At 42.5% G+C, this 18011-nt stretch overlaps 1 protein-coding gene across 1 annotated transcript in view; it reads left to right on the top strand.

Moving 5' to 3' along the window:
• LOC109526590 (kazrin-A-like) overlaps positions 1-18011 on the top strand; it is a 100024-nt gene that overhangs the window by 14870 nt on the left and 67143 nt on the right. Inside the window, exon 2 of the mRNA XM_019887957.1 lies at positions 9431-9588. Coding sequence (XP_019743516.1) covers positions 9431-9588 — 158 coding nt within the window. The remainder of the gene's footprint in view (positions 1-9430; positions 9589-18011) is intronic.

Here is an 18011-nt window from a genome sequence, read left to right as displayed (position 1 = left end):
ACTCAATTTTTACAGCCTGTTGACTAGGCGGGTTGCGACGCAGGAAAAACGACTGTAGGCGATGAAACACCGACGTCGTGTGCTTGAGTACATTTCCTGGAGGATGGTTTCACCAACGTAAGCTTTCACATAGGCGATAAAAGAACAGAAAAGATCATAAATTTAAAAGAAAAAAAAGGGAATGGGACACAATTTAATCAATTCTACACATTCCACAAAATATGAAATAGATGTAGGTAATTATTCCAAAGTTGCAGGGTATGGACACACAATAACGGCTTCCTCTTTCATTTTTGAGCCTTTCCTGCTCGCGGGCATTTTAAATCGCACCTTTCACCGGCGTTTCATCAGGCGGTGTCGAGCTGTTGCATTGGGATCACACAGGGCAGCGAGAATCGAGCTGCTGGACAGCGTTGACCCCAAAACGCTGTCTCATCCAATCACCCCGGCAGTCAGTGTGACATTTAACGACACCAAAGATGCCAGCATTGTTCAACTCGAGCACTCCAAGAAAAGATGCGCGCTAATATGGAGTTAAATTGTTTTCTGTGTAAGAAAATTCATGAACAACCTCAAGCCGCAAGGGTTGTACTATCAATGTCGATTCGTATTTTTTAATCAGGACGGCCTGGTGGGCGAGTGGTTCGCGCGTCGACCTCACAGTGCCTAGGCACCGGGTTCGATTTCAGCTCCGGCCTTCCTGTGTGGAGTTTGCATGTTTTCGCCATGCCTGAGTGGGTTTTCTCCGGGTACTCCGGTTTCCTCCCACATTCCAAAAACATGCATGGCAGGCTGATTGAACACTCCAAATTGTCCTTAGGTGTGAGTGTGAGCGCTGATGGTTGTTCGTCTGTGTGTGCCCCGCGATTGGCTGGCAACCGGTTCAGGATGTACCCCGCCTACTGCCCGAAGACGGCTGGGAAAGGCTCCAGCACGCCCCGCGACCCATGTGAGCATAAAGCGGAAAATAGATGGATGGATGGATAGTTTAATCAGAGGAACATCCAGTATTTTTTTTATATTTATAAAACTATCTTGCATTAATCTTTTCAAGAACAGTGGTTACTCCTGTGGACAGCTTATCATGTGATCAGGGTGGATGAAAAGGTTGCACCAAATGTGATCCCAAACACTGTTGCATTTTGAAAAAATACCAAAAAAAAGTGTCAGGAAAAGGGATTTTAACACTGCAAAGTTCAAGTCAACAAAACATCCTTCGACATAACATGCATGCAACTGGGAACTGAAAATGGTCCACAACTCAACTCAAAAATACAAAGTGCTGTACATGGAGCAACTATCATATATACAATAAAGCAATGTGATGATGGTTGTCTATAAAACGTATGTTAATAAATACAGATTATTTCTGTCTGTGGCTATCATCGTTAGTTCCATGTTATTCCTGTTTGATAATTTCACAAGGAATTCGAAGGGAGGTTGACACTAATAGATTTTTACTGAGTGGCTCGCCACCATTCGAATGTAATGCAGTCGGGCGGCTGGAGCTCCAGGAGCGGTTTAGTTTTATCGCATCTCCTTGATGAAAAGCAAACAGGTTTTTTTTTCCCCCCTTGACAGTGGACTGCTGTTCTGTATGTAATCCCTTTTGGTTCGGGCGATGTTGTGCTGACAGCAGCTTGCAGCTTCCTCAGCACTCATCAGTGGTGATGACTGGGAAAGAAATTGGTCTCGTCAGGTGTAAAGACAACCCAGCCACCGCCTCCTGGGGAAGCTGCTGCGGATGGGCATTGTAATCACTTAATTCCAAAGAATTAAGTTGTAATGGAGGCGAAACCGAGTGTGCTACTTGACGGGCAACCAGCAGACGTGCTGTTGATTCAGACGTGACTTGTTTGTGGTTTAAAGCGGAGAAAAAAAAAACAACTTTCATCGAAAGGAATTTCAGCAGGATTAAAAATCAGTTGATTTACATGAACTACATATCCATTGTTACAAAGCTGACATGCATTGCTTCCACGAACAACATGCCTGCCAACAGTTAGAGAGAGCGACGCTAGTTTACAAAAACGAATTTGTTAGCTATATTTAGCAAATTTTCGGACCTCTCTTGTGACCTTTTTCACCCAAAAGCCATTTGTGACTTTTTTGTCCATCTTCGTATAATGACATAAGATTTATCTGCAGAAATGTGGGAGGGGGTGGGGGGGCAAAACAACGTCCAATTAGTCAAAGCACACATCATTTGCTGAATGTAGCAGCTCCCAAGGGGGTTGTGTAGCTACAAAGAAGTGCACGGAAATCAGAACTCTCCTCTGTAGTGCTCATTAGACTCGACTAATCATATCTATTAGCACCGGAACGAGCTGAACAAAAAACAGACAAGCGGGATATGGGACGAGGCTTCCTAGGTGATTCGCTTCAAAATTTTGTGTGTGTGTGTGTGTGTGTGTGTGTGTGTGTGTGTGTGTGTGTGTGTGTGTGTGTGTGTGTGTGTGTGTGAAAACACTGCCTGGCTCATCATAACTGCCCCTGCAGCAGCTGACGAGTCCCTCTTGATTTTTGATCTGTTCTCTGCTGAGCTACGCACAGCAGCTCGCGTCGTCTCTCTGTCCTCATTCTCGTATTTTTTTATTTTTTTATTTTTGGTGCAGCACTTGAAACAACATCCGCAATTGTTGGAGGGATTACATAGCAGCTTGAGCTTCTGCCCCATTTTAGTGCAATAAATAGAATAATAACTATCGTATCTGATGTCTTGCAACAAAAGACACAGCGACGACAAAATCGGATTAATGTTTGCGCAGCTACTTCATCTCATCATCATGTGACCCTACAAACATGGGAGGCTCATAAACAGACTCCAGGCACCAAAGTTTAATGGAATGTTTAATGAGTTTTAGCCTCAAGCTAGCTCCATTAGGGAGCTTGTGTTTTCATTAAGTGGGTTGTTTGTTTGCTTCATTTGCATCACGAGTCAGGCCTGTTTTTTGGGTTTTTTTCCTCCCAAAAAATTTATTTTCACCTGGTATTGTGTTTATTTCAAAGGACATCCCAAATGAATACGCGGGGGGCGCTGGAGCCTATCCCAGTTGTCTTCAGGCAGTGGGGGGAGGGGGGGAACACCCTGAACCGGTTGCCAGCCAATCGCAGGGCACACAGAGACGATCAATCATCCATGCTCATGCTCACACCTCAGGACATTTGGAGTGTTCAATCAGCCTGCCATGCATGTTTTTGGAATGTGGGAGGAAACCGGAGTACCCGGAGAAAACCCACGCAGGCCCGGGGAGAAAGAACATGGAAACTCCACACAGGAAGGCCGGAGCTGGAATCGAACCCGGTACTTCTGCACTGTGAGATGGATGCACTAACCACTGGACCACCGGGCCACCCTTGTATATATATAAAATTAATAAACTGGGACAGTCATGAACCCTACTTAAGTTTCATTTTTGAGCAAAAATTCAGCCGTTAAAAGTCGAAGGCCCCCGATATTGTCGTAATCTGAAGTTGCCCAGTGATAACGAAATGCAGCGAGTGTACCCCACAAGACCTGATTTAAGGGGGCATCAACGGATTACAATTGCACTTTTGACTTTAACATTGGATTTTAATTTTTCGAACATGTATTCCAAAAGAGCAGCTGACCAGCGACATCACGAGACAGACACGCAGCAGGACTCTAAACTTCATCGTACGCGTGATTACTTCATCTCAAGTTAAGGTAGCAACAGAACATTGGGTTCATCCATCCATCCATCCAATGGTCTGTTTTTGGGGCGGTGGGGTGCTAAAGAGAAAACTCGGCACGGCCTGAACAAATAGCAAACTCGACACTGCCAAAATCTATCAAAATTTAACGACTCCGTCAAGAAAAAAAATCTTCAGGGTCTCGGGGACATTTTTCATTGATCCTTGGTGGTCTGACATCGAGCCTTAACTGTGTTTATCACTCAAGTACAAGATGACAAGTCTTTGGAAAGACAGATTGGAAGTGGGCCAAGTGTCGAGAGGCAAAGGCTCGTTTGCTTGCGTTTGGTGTCATGGCAGACTTTTAATTCGCTTGTTCAAACAGCTAAAATAGATGCACCAGCCATGATCAAATCGTTCAGAAGTTAAAACGTCACATCCACGGCGAGACAGGATTGGATTTTTCTTGTAGCGAGGCGACTGTCGGTGCGAAATGATTCCTCTCTAACTGGATTATGCACTCTGTCTGAACCCGGGGATGAACGCTACTTGGCTAACGCCGAGTGCATTAGCAAGCGCGGAGCAGCTAATGAAAGCATGAAAACATTCAGACTGATGAGGAGCTGCCCTAAATAAGCTTATGTTTTATATATCTGGCAAGCAAACAAATAATCGCCCTCTTGTGTTTTGAAAGTTTAATAAGAGTTTATGGCTCATCAGAGACGTCGTACCGAACAAAAGCTGCTTGTGTTGATCGACAATGGATGAAATTAACAATGACATTTTGTATTTATTATTACGTTTAATGGGATAGGAGAATCGCTGTGTGAATATTCCAAACTCCTTTTGTGACTTACTTTTGCCTGGTTGCAGTTCAGTTTCCCATAGCTGAGGTCATGTTGATCTGATTGATCTGATGTTGATCTAATGGTTGTCAACCTGGGGTTCCTCCTTGAACCTCCATGTCCAGCGTGCCAATAAATCTAACATACTAGCAAACCAGACAAACATACTAAGGCCATAGGTCATTATTAGCTCAGTTTGGGCCACTTCAGAGCTATGATAAAACTATGGCCTATCACATCAATCTGACATCCGTGCATGCATCCATTTTCCAATCCGCTTTATCCTCACAAGGGTCGCGAGGGGTGCTGAAGACTATCCCAGCTTTCTTTGGGCAGTAGGGAAACCCTGAACCGGTTCCCAGCCAATCGCAGGGCACACAGAGACAAACAACCATCCACGCTCACGCTCACACCTCGGGACAATTTGGAGTGTTCAATCAGCCTGCCATGCATGTTTTGGGAATGTGGGAGGAAACCAGAGTACCCGGAGAAAACCCACACAGGCCCAGGTAGAACATGCAACCTCCACACAGGGAGTCCAGAGCTGGAATTGAACCCGGCACCTCTGCACCGTGAGGTCGATGCGCTAACCACTGGACCATCGGGCCGACCTTTTGTTGCACCATTTCTGCTATTTTATAAAAAATGGCAGTCTTCATCAATCTGACTCCAACTTTCTCTGGTAGCTTTTGCCAGATCAGCTTTAAAAGTTGGAATCATGTCACTGAACATTTTCTTCAACTTCGGATTGAGATCCAGACTATTTGTAGACCATGACGTTGACGATAGGGGTCCTATTTTAGTAGACTGCCGCAAGAGTGCAGCCGCTGAGCGGCTACTCAAAGCTGCTGTTTGGTCCATCAGCACAAACAACAGTTAGGATCCGTCCCCGCACTCGAAGGCAAAGAGAGGCTCTCCTCTCACCCATCGGAGTGAGAGGAGAACGGCAACGGATGATTGAAGACAAATGATGCAGCAGCACACATAAACAGACAAAATAACATTACTGACAGGGACATTTGGTTTATTCTATGGCACAAATGACCAATATTACTGCGGCCGACCGAGTGGCATAGTTTTGAAATTCTCCTGCGTGTAATTTTTATGTCTGTATTACACTTCCCCCTCGTGGACAAGACACACACACACACACACACACACACACACACACACACACACACACACACACACACACAAGCAGAACAATGAATTGTTTTGCATTTCTGTTCATTTCAATTGTGAAAGAGGATTTGTGCAATGAGGGGTTTGAGTTACGACAGTGGTCACTGACTGAACTCAACTCAAATCAAGGCATCACAGTATTTCCTTGACACCAATTACTACTACTACTATTTTCCTACTAGACGGGGCTACAGTGCCATCTTGTGATGTCATCGAGCATTATATAAACAACAACAAAGTGCAAAGCGACTCTAAAATGTTTCAAATTATAAGTTAACTAGTTGACTATAAGTCAAAAAAGAATTTAGAAGTTCATGGAACGAAATGCTCTTTGTAGCCTTTCTTATGATGAAAAGGAGAGGTATTAAAGGCTGCAACACCGCACCTCACGCATGTCATTCAAAGTACAACCTTCAAAGTCCCCCTGTGTGTTCATTTATCTCAAGGATCCTTTTCAGCGCTTTTATCGAAATGCGTGACGTTCAGTATGTTCATGAATACTGCACGTTGATGCTTAGAGCTCCCCAAAGATTTCATCTGAGCATTCGTCAGGTGGTAAGATTGCAAAATACGTTGCATTTTGTCTTGCAGGTCACTGAATAGTCCCTCGTGAGACGAATGACTCTGGATTAAAGCATAACATTCTTGTTTTCACGTCTACTGGCAGACTTGTATTTGGAGCGTTCCATCGTTTATGAGGTTAAAGACTGGGAATGGTCCTCACCCAAATTATGTGACTGATGTGCATTTATTTTTACGGTTTGATTAAATAGAGTGAGAGTGCCGTGGTTCAAAATTAGCAACAAGCTGTTGAGCTCGATCTGGCCAAAAGGGGGCAGTGTTGCATCGCATTGCCAATTGCTTATGATCGTCTCGCCGCATTCAGGATTTGAAATGATTTCTTTATCAATTTTCTTTCTTATTTTTTTTTAAAACGAAACCATTTGTTTACAGATCAAACGGTCACCTTGCATATGTTCACATTTCGACCCTTCCAACCTCGAATAGACTGTGGAAAAAGATGAAAACAATCTCAAAGAGTGGCCCGATGACATTTATTTAGGGAACTAATCAAAGCGCGGATATGAACACTACCTTGATACTGTCCAGCGAAGAACAGCAAATGCAGTTGTTGACATGACTAGACTTTTGTCTTATCACTTTCTATGTAAATCCTTTTTCCCTATGGATTTGTGTCTTTGGCTATGTACAATTTGCCATGAAATGAGCCCCCTTTTCCCGAGACTCCATCCGAGGGTACTGCATCGTATCCCATTAGGCTTACAGGGGGGCATTCCTTCCCAGCATTATTCATCTGAAGTGATCTTTATTTCTACTGGCAGCCACTGTCTTCCCTTGTGAAGATAAAGGCCCAAGAGGCAGTGCGCCGCCGCGGCTTCTCTTCATTTTTCTCTGCATCGTCTGCCCAATAGGAGGACATGCAAGGCATTTTGACAATTCAGAAAAGGAGAAGACGGCAGGCAGCAAAGGGGTGAGACAATGAACGTAAACTCTCTCAACTAAAGTCAAACACAACATTCTGAAATATTTTTTCAACATTTTCATACTTTCTCAAGGAAATATTTTGATGAGGGCCATGCAGTATCCTGCATGTTTTAGACGTTTCCCTGCTTCAGCACAGCCGATTCAAATGATCGGCTCATCAGCAAGCTTTTCAGAAGCCTGGTAATTATCTATATGCCTGTGAGTGTTTTATCCAATTTGACTCTCAGGATGTAAAACGCTTCTCTCTCTCTTTCTCAGATCATCTTTCTGTATGTTGCTGCACCATTTGTGTTCCAATATTCATTTAACATTTTACACAGCATAGTCAATGCTTTTTTTTTTTTTCTCGGCCTTTCAGAATTTGTTCTTGCATTAAGCTAATGGATTTTTGTAAACCGGAGATATGTGTTTTGTTCAAGATGCAACGTGTAATCTTATTTATTTTGAGTTGGTTTTACAATAAACTTCCAGCAAGAGCCTCTAAACAGCACACACTGACTCTTTTTGAGGAACTGTTTTTTTGGCAAGCTGCAAACTGCAAGCACAGCGACGGCATAATGTTGTATGGCAGGCTGGTAGGTGGTCACGGTGTCATGGTATCGGAGCATTTATATGAGTATGACTACAGACGTGCAGTATACAGTTGATCCCCAGCCCAAAAGTCTCGAGAAGGTCAATTGAAGTTCATGTTCTAGTGCATTTTATTTTCATCGTGAAATTTCAGCCGCTGCCACAATATCCCGAACTTCTTGTCAGGATTGTAGCCTTCAGTTCAATTTAGGAGAAAGTTTATGGCAGCACATATGTTGAAGATGAGTGGTAAACGAGCTACCGGTACATGCATTCTCCCATCACAATGGCCTGTGTGGGCATTATAAGACCACTAGAGGGCAGTAAGTATAAGGAACTGATGTATCCTCCTATTTTGTATTTTTGGGACTTTTTACCTTTTAACCCGCCATTCAATATGTAAGACAAGACTCCTCACTCAATGTTTGGCGCTCACTGGCATGACAAGCAGCCCACTCACACATTGATGTCTGCTCCACTCTCACCTCGAGGGGACGCAGCACTCTCCAGCCCCCTCATTCCCTTCTTATCTCTGCCGCCAAAGCTTGTTTGCTTGGAAATGTCAACGACGATGGAAGAATGCTGGTTATGTAACGCATATATCCACGCTGTCTTGCTTTTTTTGTTTGTTTGTTTTTTTTTTTTAAGCGTGGGATTTTGTGTGGAGTGGAAAATGCTTTATAGTTGCAGACCCCGCTCAAATCCCACACCAAATTGCATCCCACTCTGCAGATTTAGCGAGTTGTATTTCTTTATTTAGAAGTGATTTAACAGTTGTCCTTCCAGCTGAAGACTCGACACGCTTGAAGTGTCTTATATGTGACGATTTTGTGAATTTAAAGGTTTCAACGCTGGAAACATGGATAATGAGGCATTAGGGGTTAAAAAAAGCGGCTTCTAAAATGAAAGTGATCGGGGGAAAAAAACCCCGCATAGTTATGGAAATTACTTTTGTCCCCTGCCACTGCGTGGGTGACCTCTGGAATATTTTCTGTGACCTCTCAGAGACTAAAGAGGGCTTAATGGTAAGTGGAAGAGGGCCGAGGAAGTGTGTGCGCTGGAAGGAGGAAATGCAGTCGAGCAGGTTACTTTTCACTGTGGGAGGCAAGCTAGGAAGGAAACCCGAAAGGACACATCGGGGCAAAAACAGGATGGCTCTCAGGAACATACTGGATGAGAGACGGTGTTGATAGCCAAGGGAGTTGGTGACAAGAGGAAACCTTGTTCTTCCATCTGGTCTTCTACGGCTATGTTGTTCCTGGCCAGGAAGAACACGGCAAATGGCAAATGGGCTGTCACTTATGTAGCGCTTTTCTACATTTGGTACTCAAAGTGCTTTACACTGTTTTCTCATTTTCTTACTGATGACGCAGCATCAGGCGCAACTGGAGGTTCAGTATCTTGTTCAAGGATTGAACCTCCCCAACCTCTGGGTTGGGAGACAACCATTCTATGGAGTAGCAAAGCATGCCTCCGTGGCCATATTTGTGTACAAGGGGCGCCTTCATGCTAGAGTAGAAAAGGGCTTCCCATAAAGTGTTCCTTCAAATATGGAAGAACAAAAATAAGAATAAAAAATATCCAGAATGTCCTGTCTCCATTTACTGTTTTTGATGCAAGAACTGTTTTTTGTTTTGTTTTGTTTTTTAACTTGTGTCTCGGTCTCTTTCTAGCGGTGCAGTCCCTGAACAGCTTGAACGATCAGATCGCAAGTTTCATCGTGACAGGACCCAAGTCACTTGAGCAGGATGATAACGTATATCGTCCCCCCGAGAAGGAGACGCTGCAGAAGTCAATGACCTTGATGAGGCACCTCCTCGTGGATGCTCAGGTATGCAGTTTTGCGCTCTTGAGGAGCAGCATGGGGCCGCTACAGCTTTTTCTTTTTTTTCCATTCCAAATTTTCCAAATTTAAGAACCACATCTGTATGATGTCATTTTTCTTCTTTGAACCACATCCGATCTCTCAACAAAGATTTTAGCTAATTGCTTCGGGGCAAATGAGCGGCATTTACTTGTTACTCTCAAAATACCGTAAATGTTCATTTCCTTCTTTTTCAAATCTGAACCTGTTAATACACACGAGGAACTACTCAAGATTAGTGGCCCATCTCAAGCAACTTTACTGTTTTGTCATTGTTTACTGGAACTCCTCATTTCAGTCACAGAATGAAATATAACAAGAGTGACTTGCAAGAGTTTTTAGCATCGTTTTAAATACATGAAATATAACCACGTTTAATGCGCATTCGTGCACATTTCAATGATTGAACCACAATATGATTTTTAAAAATAAACAAATGCTATTAAAAATAAATAAATACATTTAGGAACAGGACTGTGCCATGATTTTATTCCCTGTCCCAAGTCATAATTGAAATATCACAATACCGTGTGACTTGTGGGAATAGCCAACATTTACGAAGGGGTAAATCGTGTGTTAGCTCAGCGACATGACTTCAGGGCAAATTTAAACAAAATTTGCTGATAAATAAAAATAAGACAATACACTACACTGTACATGTAGTTGGGATGAGGAATTGTACAAATATGTAGAAAAAAAATACATTTCTCAACATTTAAATGATCACATTTCGTGGTGACATGTAGTTGGGATGAGGAATTGTACAAATATGTAAAAAAAAAATACACTCTCAATGTTTAAATGATCACATTCCGTGGTAAAGTCTCCATTTTGGAAGCAGGGACAGGCAACAAATGCTATTTTCCCACAGATAGTTTAAATATGTTTTTTTTAGATTATCGTATTAAACATTAAATCAGCTCAATGTACAGGACCTGTTTCTTGACAAAAATTTGGCAATAATTTTATCGTACCTTTGAACATTTTATTTCCTAATTATACATAAGTCCCTTTTGGTAGTTTTCTGTAACACTGCCAGCTAAGAAATAAACTGTTGTCGGGAACCTTATTTACCAAGTGTTAAGCAACATGATATTATAAAGGCTCTTGAGATCATTTGGAGGGAATGGAGGTTTTTGCATTGCCCGCGTGGCATCCTCTGTTAATACGTCATACAAAGGCCAAAGTGGAGATTTTTTTTCTCCCATATCCATTGTCTCACTGTTTTCTCTGACGCTTTCACTCGTGTTGATCATTTGCGGGAAGAGGAAGATGAGGAGCATGAGATGAGAGGCTGGGAGCTCCAATTAGAGGCCGCTGTCGAAGAGGGCAATGTCAAGAGTGTGAATGAGCTGTTTATTCAAAATTATTCAAATGAGCTTGATGAGTTGTTACACACCCTAATCCAACATCTGTCATTGTGCATGCATGCCGCATGGCGCACAATGTTACCTTTCGCGCAATTTACCAGTCTGGGGGAGGAAACGGTTGTACCGTGTGGCATTTAGTGCAAATATGATGATCCCTGGTTGGCTTCTGACAATCAAAAGACTGTCATCTTCTTAGAATGTCGCCTCAAAATCAACGGGTGACACCGAGCAAATTCCCAGATGGTCTTGTTACACCCTATTGCCACTAACATGGACATTCAGGAAAACAAATGTCAATTTTTCGGTTCAAACTAAATGAGTTAGTTATTATTGGCTGTTGGCCATCAGTGAAATTGGTTTCACTCTGCAGATACTTGAAAAGGATTTACTCATTTAATGACTCATCAGCCTTGAATACATCCATCCATACATCCATTTTCTGAACCGCTTTATCCTATCAAGGGTCGCGGGGGGTGCTGGAGCCTATTCCAGCTGTCTTCGGGCAGTAGGCGGGGGACACCCTGAACCATGCATGTTTTTGGAATGTGGAAGGAAACCGGAGTACCCGGAGAAAACCCACGCAGGCCCGGGGAGAACATGCAAACTCCACACAGGAAGGCCGGGATCGAACCCATGATCTCTGGACTGTGAAGTCGACGCGCTAACCACTGGACCACCAGGCTGCCCCTCTTTAATAACACAAACATCAAGATATTGAGATTCGTAAGTGTGCCGCATTTTTAATGAGCCCCTGCAAATTTTATTTTATTTTTTTCTTAATCCATCGACAGCAAACTTCACATCGCCTCTCCTCGGGCCTCATTTTTTGTGTATTGTGCAGTCAATCTTGGAGGAAATTTGCTGCTGAGCCTGTGAGCCTTTGCTCCTGACCTTATCTCGCTCTCTCCTTCCTCATGCTGGAACCAGCTCTGACTACATTAGTGGAGCTGTCAGTCATGTGTGGTTGAAAATGAGGAGGTAGGGAAGGCGTTTGGGGCACAGGAGGATGTGGATGCATCTAAACAAGTAAGTGAGGGTGACTTTTGTCCGAGGAGACGCTGATAAATAAGATGTGTGTGACTCCATATGACCCCCCTCCTGATGTATTCATCAGTGAATAGCTACTGACAAGTCCCTCACTTTTGGAGTCGCAAAGTATGCACTGTGCATCCGCACAAAAACACGACAGGCACAGTCAAGTTTTGGCCTTTTATTTTTTTTTCTTCAGGGTGAATGGAAGCTTAGACAAGGTGGAAGAACTGATGAGCAGCTCCAAGATGTGAAGAGTAGTGTCATCTTTCACATGTCAAATTGTGGTGCTTTGAGATATGAGTTTATTTGTGATGTCAAAGCGGCCATACTTATTTGTCATGTCCTTGTTTATGATGAGACTTGTGTAGCCGATACTACCGGAGACAAATTCCTTATGTGTTCTACATACTTGACCAATAAAGATGATTCTGATTCTGATTGTTCTGGAATTGCGGACGTCACAGCTCACCTGTTTTTCTGGGTTTGGCCACGTGACCTTCTCAACGTGAGCAGGAAGGCACTTTGATGTCAATTCTAGTTAACAACAAAGGGCAGATTCTGAAAAACAGGTGAATTAATGTGCTTAATTCTTATCCCACCAACACAATATTAATCAGAATACCATGTTTAGACTTGTGGGGGCACGCAGAAGATATTTGCAACAAAAGTTTTTGACTTGACTTCCATTTTAAAGGGTGAAAACACCTCAACATGCAGTTGATACTTTCTGTTAGCATTAAGCTAGCAGGAAAAAAAGGCTAAGCTGTGGTTGTTTTAAATACCCTAGGTGTAATTCTTTTTGTTTCATGTTTAGTTCAACAGTCAGCTTCAACTGGTTTAGGCATTAAACAGCTCGAAGCATCTTGTTTGAATAATTATTCAGTATTTGGTAAAGTGCTAATCTTGTAAATGGAGTTGAGATGAGTTGACTGCCGCCGTACAGCGCTGGAAAATATGAAACCTTAGCTTGAAAGTCAAAGCAAAAAAAGAAGTCATCCAAATGAGAGCATAAATTAAAACAACTCTTAAATTATGTCATTCGTATCTCAAGGGCACCACTGGAAAGAAAGCTGTCACTGTCTTCAATCTGGCTTATGACATTATGCAGTATTATTACCCAAATCAGTTTCCCTCTAGAGCATCGATTGAGCTCATCCATTTAATTTTATGGATGAGACTAATGTTCAGGTAATTCTCCCTGCTGCCACCAACCTCATTTTGTGATGCCAGGGGATGTTTTCATCAATAAAACGCAGATAAATATGAATATGTAGTGCTTCACAGGAATGGGCTTGGCGGATAGAACCACACCTCCACATCAATACGACTTTTGCATTTAAGTTTCATTTATCGGAATTGCCCACAACACTCAAATAAATCCCTTGCCTTACAAAAAAAAGATCAATTTCAGTCGATAATACATAAATCTACCGGGTGAATCATCTCCCTCTCTTTGTCCCTTGAATAAAAATAAATCAGACCCCAAGGGATCTAAATTCACTGGTTTCATGAAGCTGCTGTCTCGTTTAGCGGCTGACCGTTCCTTTATCTGTGTTTTGTTGCAGATAATCTAATCTTGCGTCAAGCAATAACATCAGCATTCTGGCCAACATAGCAGCTTCACTTCAAGAGCCGCACTTGAACAACAATCCCACACTGGCTTTTGCACTGTGGATTTCATTTCGTGCACCTGTTCAAAAAGCCAACAAGCGGACTAATTGTCTGTGTGTTTGTACACGGAGATTCCGCGTGGCCATCTCTTTTCCAAACCCCCGCTGGCCACTTAGCGCCTGCCCATAGCTTATTCCCTGCGGCACTTTGTTTCTATTGTTTTGTTGTTCTGAAACAATAGAACACCAGCGTGCAGGCAGCCTGCCAGCTCCTGCCAATCAAATCTGAAAGGACAAACACAAACACTTTCCCCCCCAAAATGCCGTTCTAAAGCCCACTGACATTGTTTCCGACAAAAATGAGGGATGGTTGAAAGCTGTCTGTTAAACGCCGTCCTCAGTTAATGATCATCCCCATTACATTATATATCGGGCCGAACTCATAAATGTGCATTATCACACACCTATCCTGGAAGTGTCCTATTAATATTGCAACACATCTGACTCACTTCCACATATATGTGCCAAATGTGCCAGGGTCACGGAAGAGTGCATCCTGCTTGCAGTCTCAAGAGCACCGGGGTTGCGTGGCGAGTGGGGGGGTGGGGGATGCTGACGATTGAGCATGTGATGGGTTTCGCAGGGTCAATCTGTCCCTCTCTGAATGGGACCTCAGCTGGCCCTCCTGTACGCGCTTTCTGTCCATGCATTATGCATCGCCTTCGTCAACGTCTGCCCTCCCCACCATCCCCCTGACACTGGCCGACCTCTGTAATGCACCGATGACATCTTGCCGCTGTCTTTGTTTGATTTGTGTAGATCCAATGGATTTTTCTTTTGGGAGTCACTCCAATGGTGATGTGAAATCACACCTGAGTAGTTGTGATTGGAGTTGAAGTGCTGAGTTGGATCGTTTGACAAGGTTTTGGGTGATAAGCCTCATCAAGTTGATTGGGCAAGGAACACAATGTGTAACTCAAACTAGAAGAAAGCTAATTACGATAATTAACGGGCTACAATTCAAATAAGTGAGTGATCAAAAATAGTATATCCAACCTAAGAGTTTTTCAGGATATGATAGGCCAATTTTTTTGTTTGACTCGTGAGAAAAAGTGATGGATACAAGCGCTGTGTGGTGCCAGTGAACTCCACTCAACTCAACTCACTTCACAACAAACAGCAGTTTGGCAGATAGTCAGCTATTTTTCAAATGAGAGGCTTCGGGCTGTTTATGCCACTCATGGATGAATTTTACTGTCAAGGGAATTTTACATTGTGTATTTAAAACAACATGACATTGCCTTCAGGGGTAAGTCAAATCAAAACTGTTGTTTCCGATAATATGAGTGATGTGCCCCCACCAGTTTAAACACAGTATTTTGATTAAGATTTTGTTTGTGAAATATGATTTAGGCCTAAAAATCCACACATTTTTATCCATCTCGACTGGAAATTACATCACAGTGCCTATTGCTCACCTGTTTTTTGGATTTTGTCATGTGATGTTCACAAGTAAGTCTATAGATCTTTATTCTACTGCCCCTGGGTGGCCAAGGCACACACACCAGAGGGATCAGCACAATGTCCATTGACCACAGCAAAAAGTGTTTAATTTTTTTTACAATCGATTTAATTATGTCATGACTGTATGTTTTATAGAGTGTTATTTTTCTTCTTAAAAAACATACTGTATAACAAACATTTTTTGTTCATTATTTGTGATGGAAGGCCAGAATGGATTAATGGTATCTCCATTCATTTCAATGGGGAATGATGATTTGAGATAAAAAGTTTTTTTTGAATTGTGAGAGTATGAGAATGATGAAATTTCTCAATCACTCCTTTGTATATATTTCATCTGGTGGATTTAATTTTATTCATAATTTTCATTTGCCCTCCCCAGACTCTTTTGGCTGTTGGAATCCCCAATGTAGTCATAATTTATCAACCTTAGTGAAGGTCGTAGAATATTTCGAAAAGCTAATGCAGAGTTTAAATTATACAGGATGTACATAATAGAAAGGCAGCAAAAAAAGTGTTCTAATTAATTCACTGTTTAAAAAGAACAGGCTTCCTGCTGTTGTGTGTCTAGCGGTAATGCTGACATTCAATCGCGAAAATCAATAAGTGCTTTCTTTTGTTACAGGTCTACAGAACGCACGCACAGTTTCCCTCCGCTCATCCAACATTCAAAACCGAGCTATAAATAAATGTTTCCAGCGAGGACATACTTTGAAGGTGACAAGTCTTTTGATGAGAAAACTTGTTTAAAGCCTTAAAATAACATCGACGGCTCAACTCAAAAGAGCCTTAATACCGTACCGTTGTGGTCTTCAGGGACACACAAGATACAACCTTCCAATTGTTCTTAGACAGGCGCATGTGCGCACGGCGACTGGCGCATCTTCATTTTTCGTACCGAGTCAAGTCTAGTTCACCGTGTTTGGGAATTTAACAGACCACCCTGCTCCTCGCTGGGCGTTCCGATGGACTATGGGTGTTTTATATTTTCCGCCTCTTACAATTTGGTGGCGGAAAGTAGACTCAAATTTAGACCAGCTAAAGGATGGTCTAAGTTGTGGCGCAAGTGTTGTATCACAATTTTGTTGGATTCGATCAAGGCGCGGGCAGTCAGATTCTGTGCTCCTTGGACGTGCGTGGTGGATGTCATCGTATTTCATTCATCTGACAGCGTGGGTCAATTTGTCTGAATCATTGTAGAAATGAATCCATTGCATAAATTATAAACTTATATATACTTTTAAATGCGTGCCCCTGGCCGTGTCACAACTATGGGTGGAGTTGGGGTTGTCACACAACGGACGCACCATCGGCGGTCTCCACTTGTCCACTCCACTGTGGCCAACTTTACATCAGCCCCAAGAAGAAGAAGAAGAAGAAAAAAAAAACCCTTTATTTGTCTCACAATGGAGAAATTCACAATTTACAATTTTTTTTTTTTTTGTAGTTCCTTTTAAACGTATTTTACGTACACGGATCCCACGGGTAGATTCCAGCTGGTTCTTCCGCCATGTCGACCACGCAGTGAGTTTAAAAGGAATGAGGGGAGCAGCTTCCATTGACGGCAAACAAGTCGGATGTGTTCCCTGCCACAAAATGTCCCTTCCTAGCTGCGCCTGTCTACCAAAACACCAAAAGAAACAAAACTGCACCCTGGAGCACACTTTCTCTACACTTTATGCTCGACTTGCGCCGGACGTGACAACAGGGCCCTTCGACTCCAAACTTAAAGTCAAATTGATTTTGATATCAGATTTAGGCACTGTTTTAAATAGCTTGTTTTTTTTTTTTTTTTTCTTCACAGTGATGCATCAAAATCAGTGCTGTCTTTGCAGCGATGACGTACAACACGGAGCCTTTTGTCAGGCTGGAGGTTGTTCAAAATATAATAGTTAATGCGCTCCCGCAGCAATATGATTACCTGACAAGATTGTTACGTGTTATGATTCATTAGGGCCTTTTATGGCCGCTGCATTCATTTGCAATGGATTAGATATGATGCCCTGTTTGACTAATAGTTTTAGTGTGGTGTTGAATAAGCCAGAATGTTTCATGAAAGACAAATTTCAAAGTCCTACATGTAAGCTCTGGGCCTTTGAATATTTTCCATAACGCGGCATGTCAAACGGCGGTTGCTAGGCAACACAGTTTGTCTGACAGGCAACATCACACAAAGCCGTATTTGGATTCGTTTTTCTGTATTCCATGCATGGAAAATGTAATCTAAATGATGTTTTAATCTTTGCGCTCAGTTCCATGTTTTGCTCAGACGTTAATTGAGGCCAGTCTTCATTTCAGCAGTTGTCTCTGTTGTTCAACAGCGGGAAAACAATCTCATGAAAGCTTGGAGCTGATTTTTCTCCACTCTTCACTGTTATGCACTTTGGGACATTTGAAACAAACTCTTTGGTCTTGAAGAACCATGAGGACCACTGTCGGAGCATTTTCATAAGTTAGAGTACATCTCGGAGCAATTATGATCCAGTTGAATCGCAAAAAAAAAAAATGGTGCTACTTGCTCGAGTAACATCCTCGACATTCTATTCCTATTTTATTTTTTCTTAATAGTGACACTCCAGGATTGAGACTTAGCTTTGCATATTCTCCTGTGCACGTAAGTTACAAAAAGTGGGCCGCTGTGCACTTTTTGCACATCATTTACCGCTTATACGCACCCCTATTAGAGCCCCAACCTCAGCAAAAGGTGTGTTAATCGAAGAATAAGAGAAAAATGTACAAGACATGGAATACTTTATGCTGTCAAGTGAGCTCATTCACCTTGTCTGTTAGACCAACTGCAAAACCAAACTTCAATACTCATCATAGATTGGCATTGAACACACACACAAAAAAAAGA

Source organism: Hippocampus comes, unplaced genomic scaffold, assembly GCF_001891065.2.
Source record: "Hippocampus comes isolate QL1 unplaced genomic scaffold, H_comes_QL1_v1.1 scaffold14, whole genome shotgun sequence".
Classification (NCBI taxonomy): Eukaryota; Metazoa; Chordata; class Actinopteri; order Syngnathiformes; family Syngnathidae; genus Hippocampus; species Hippocampus comes.
This window is presented reverse-complemented; position numbering and strand designations above follow the sequence as displayed.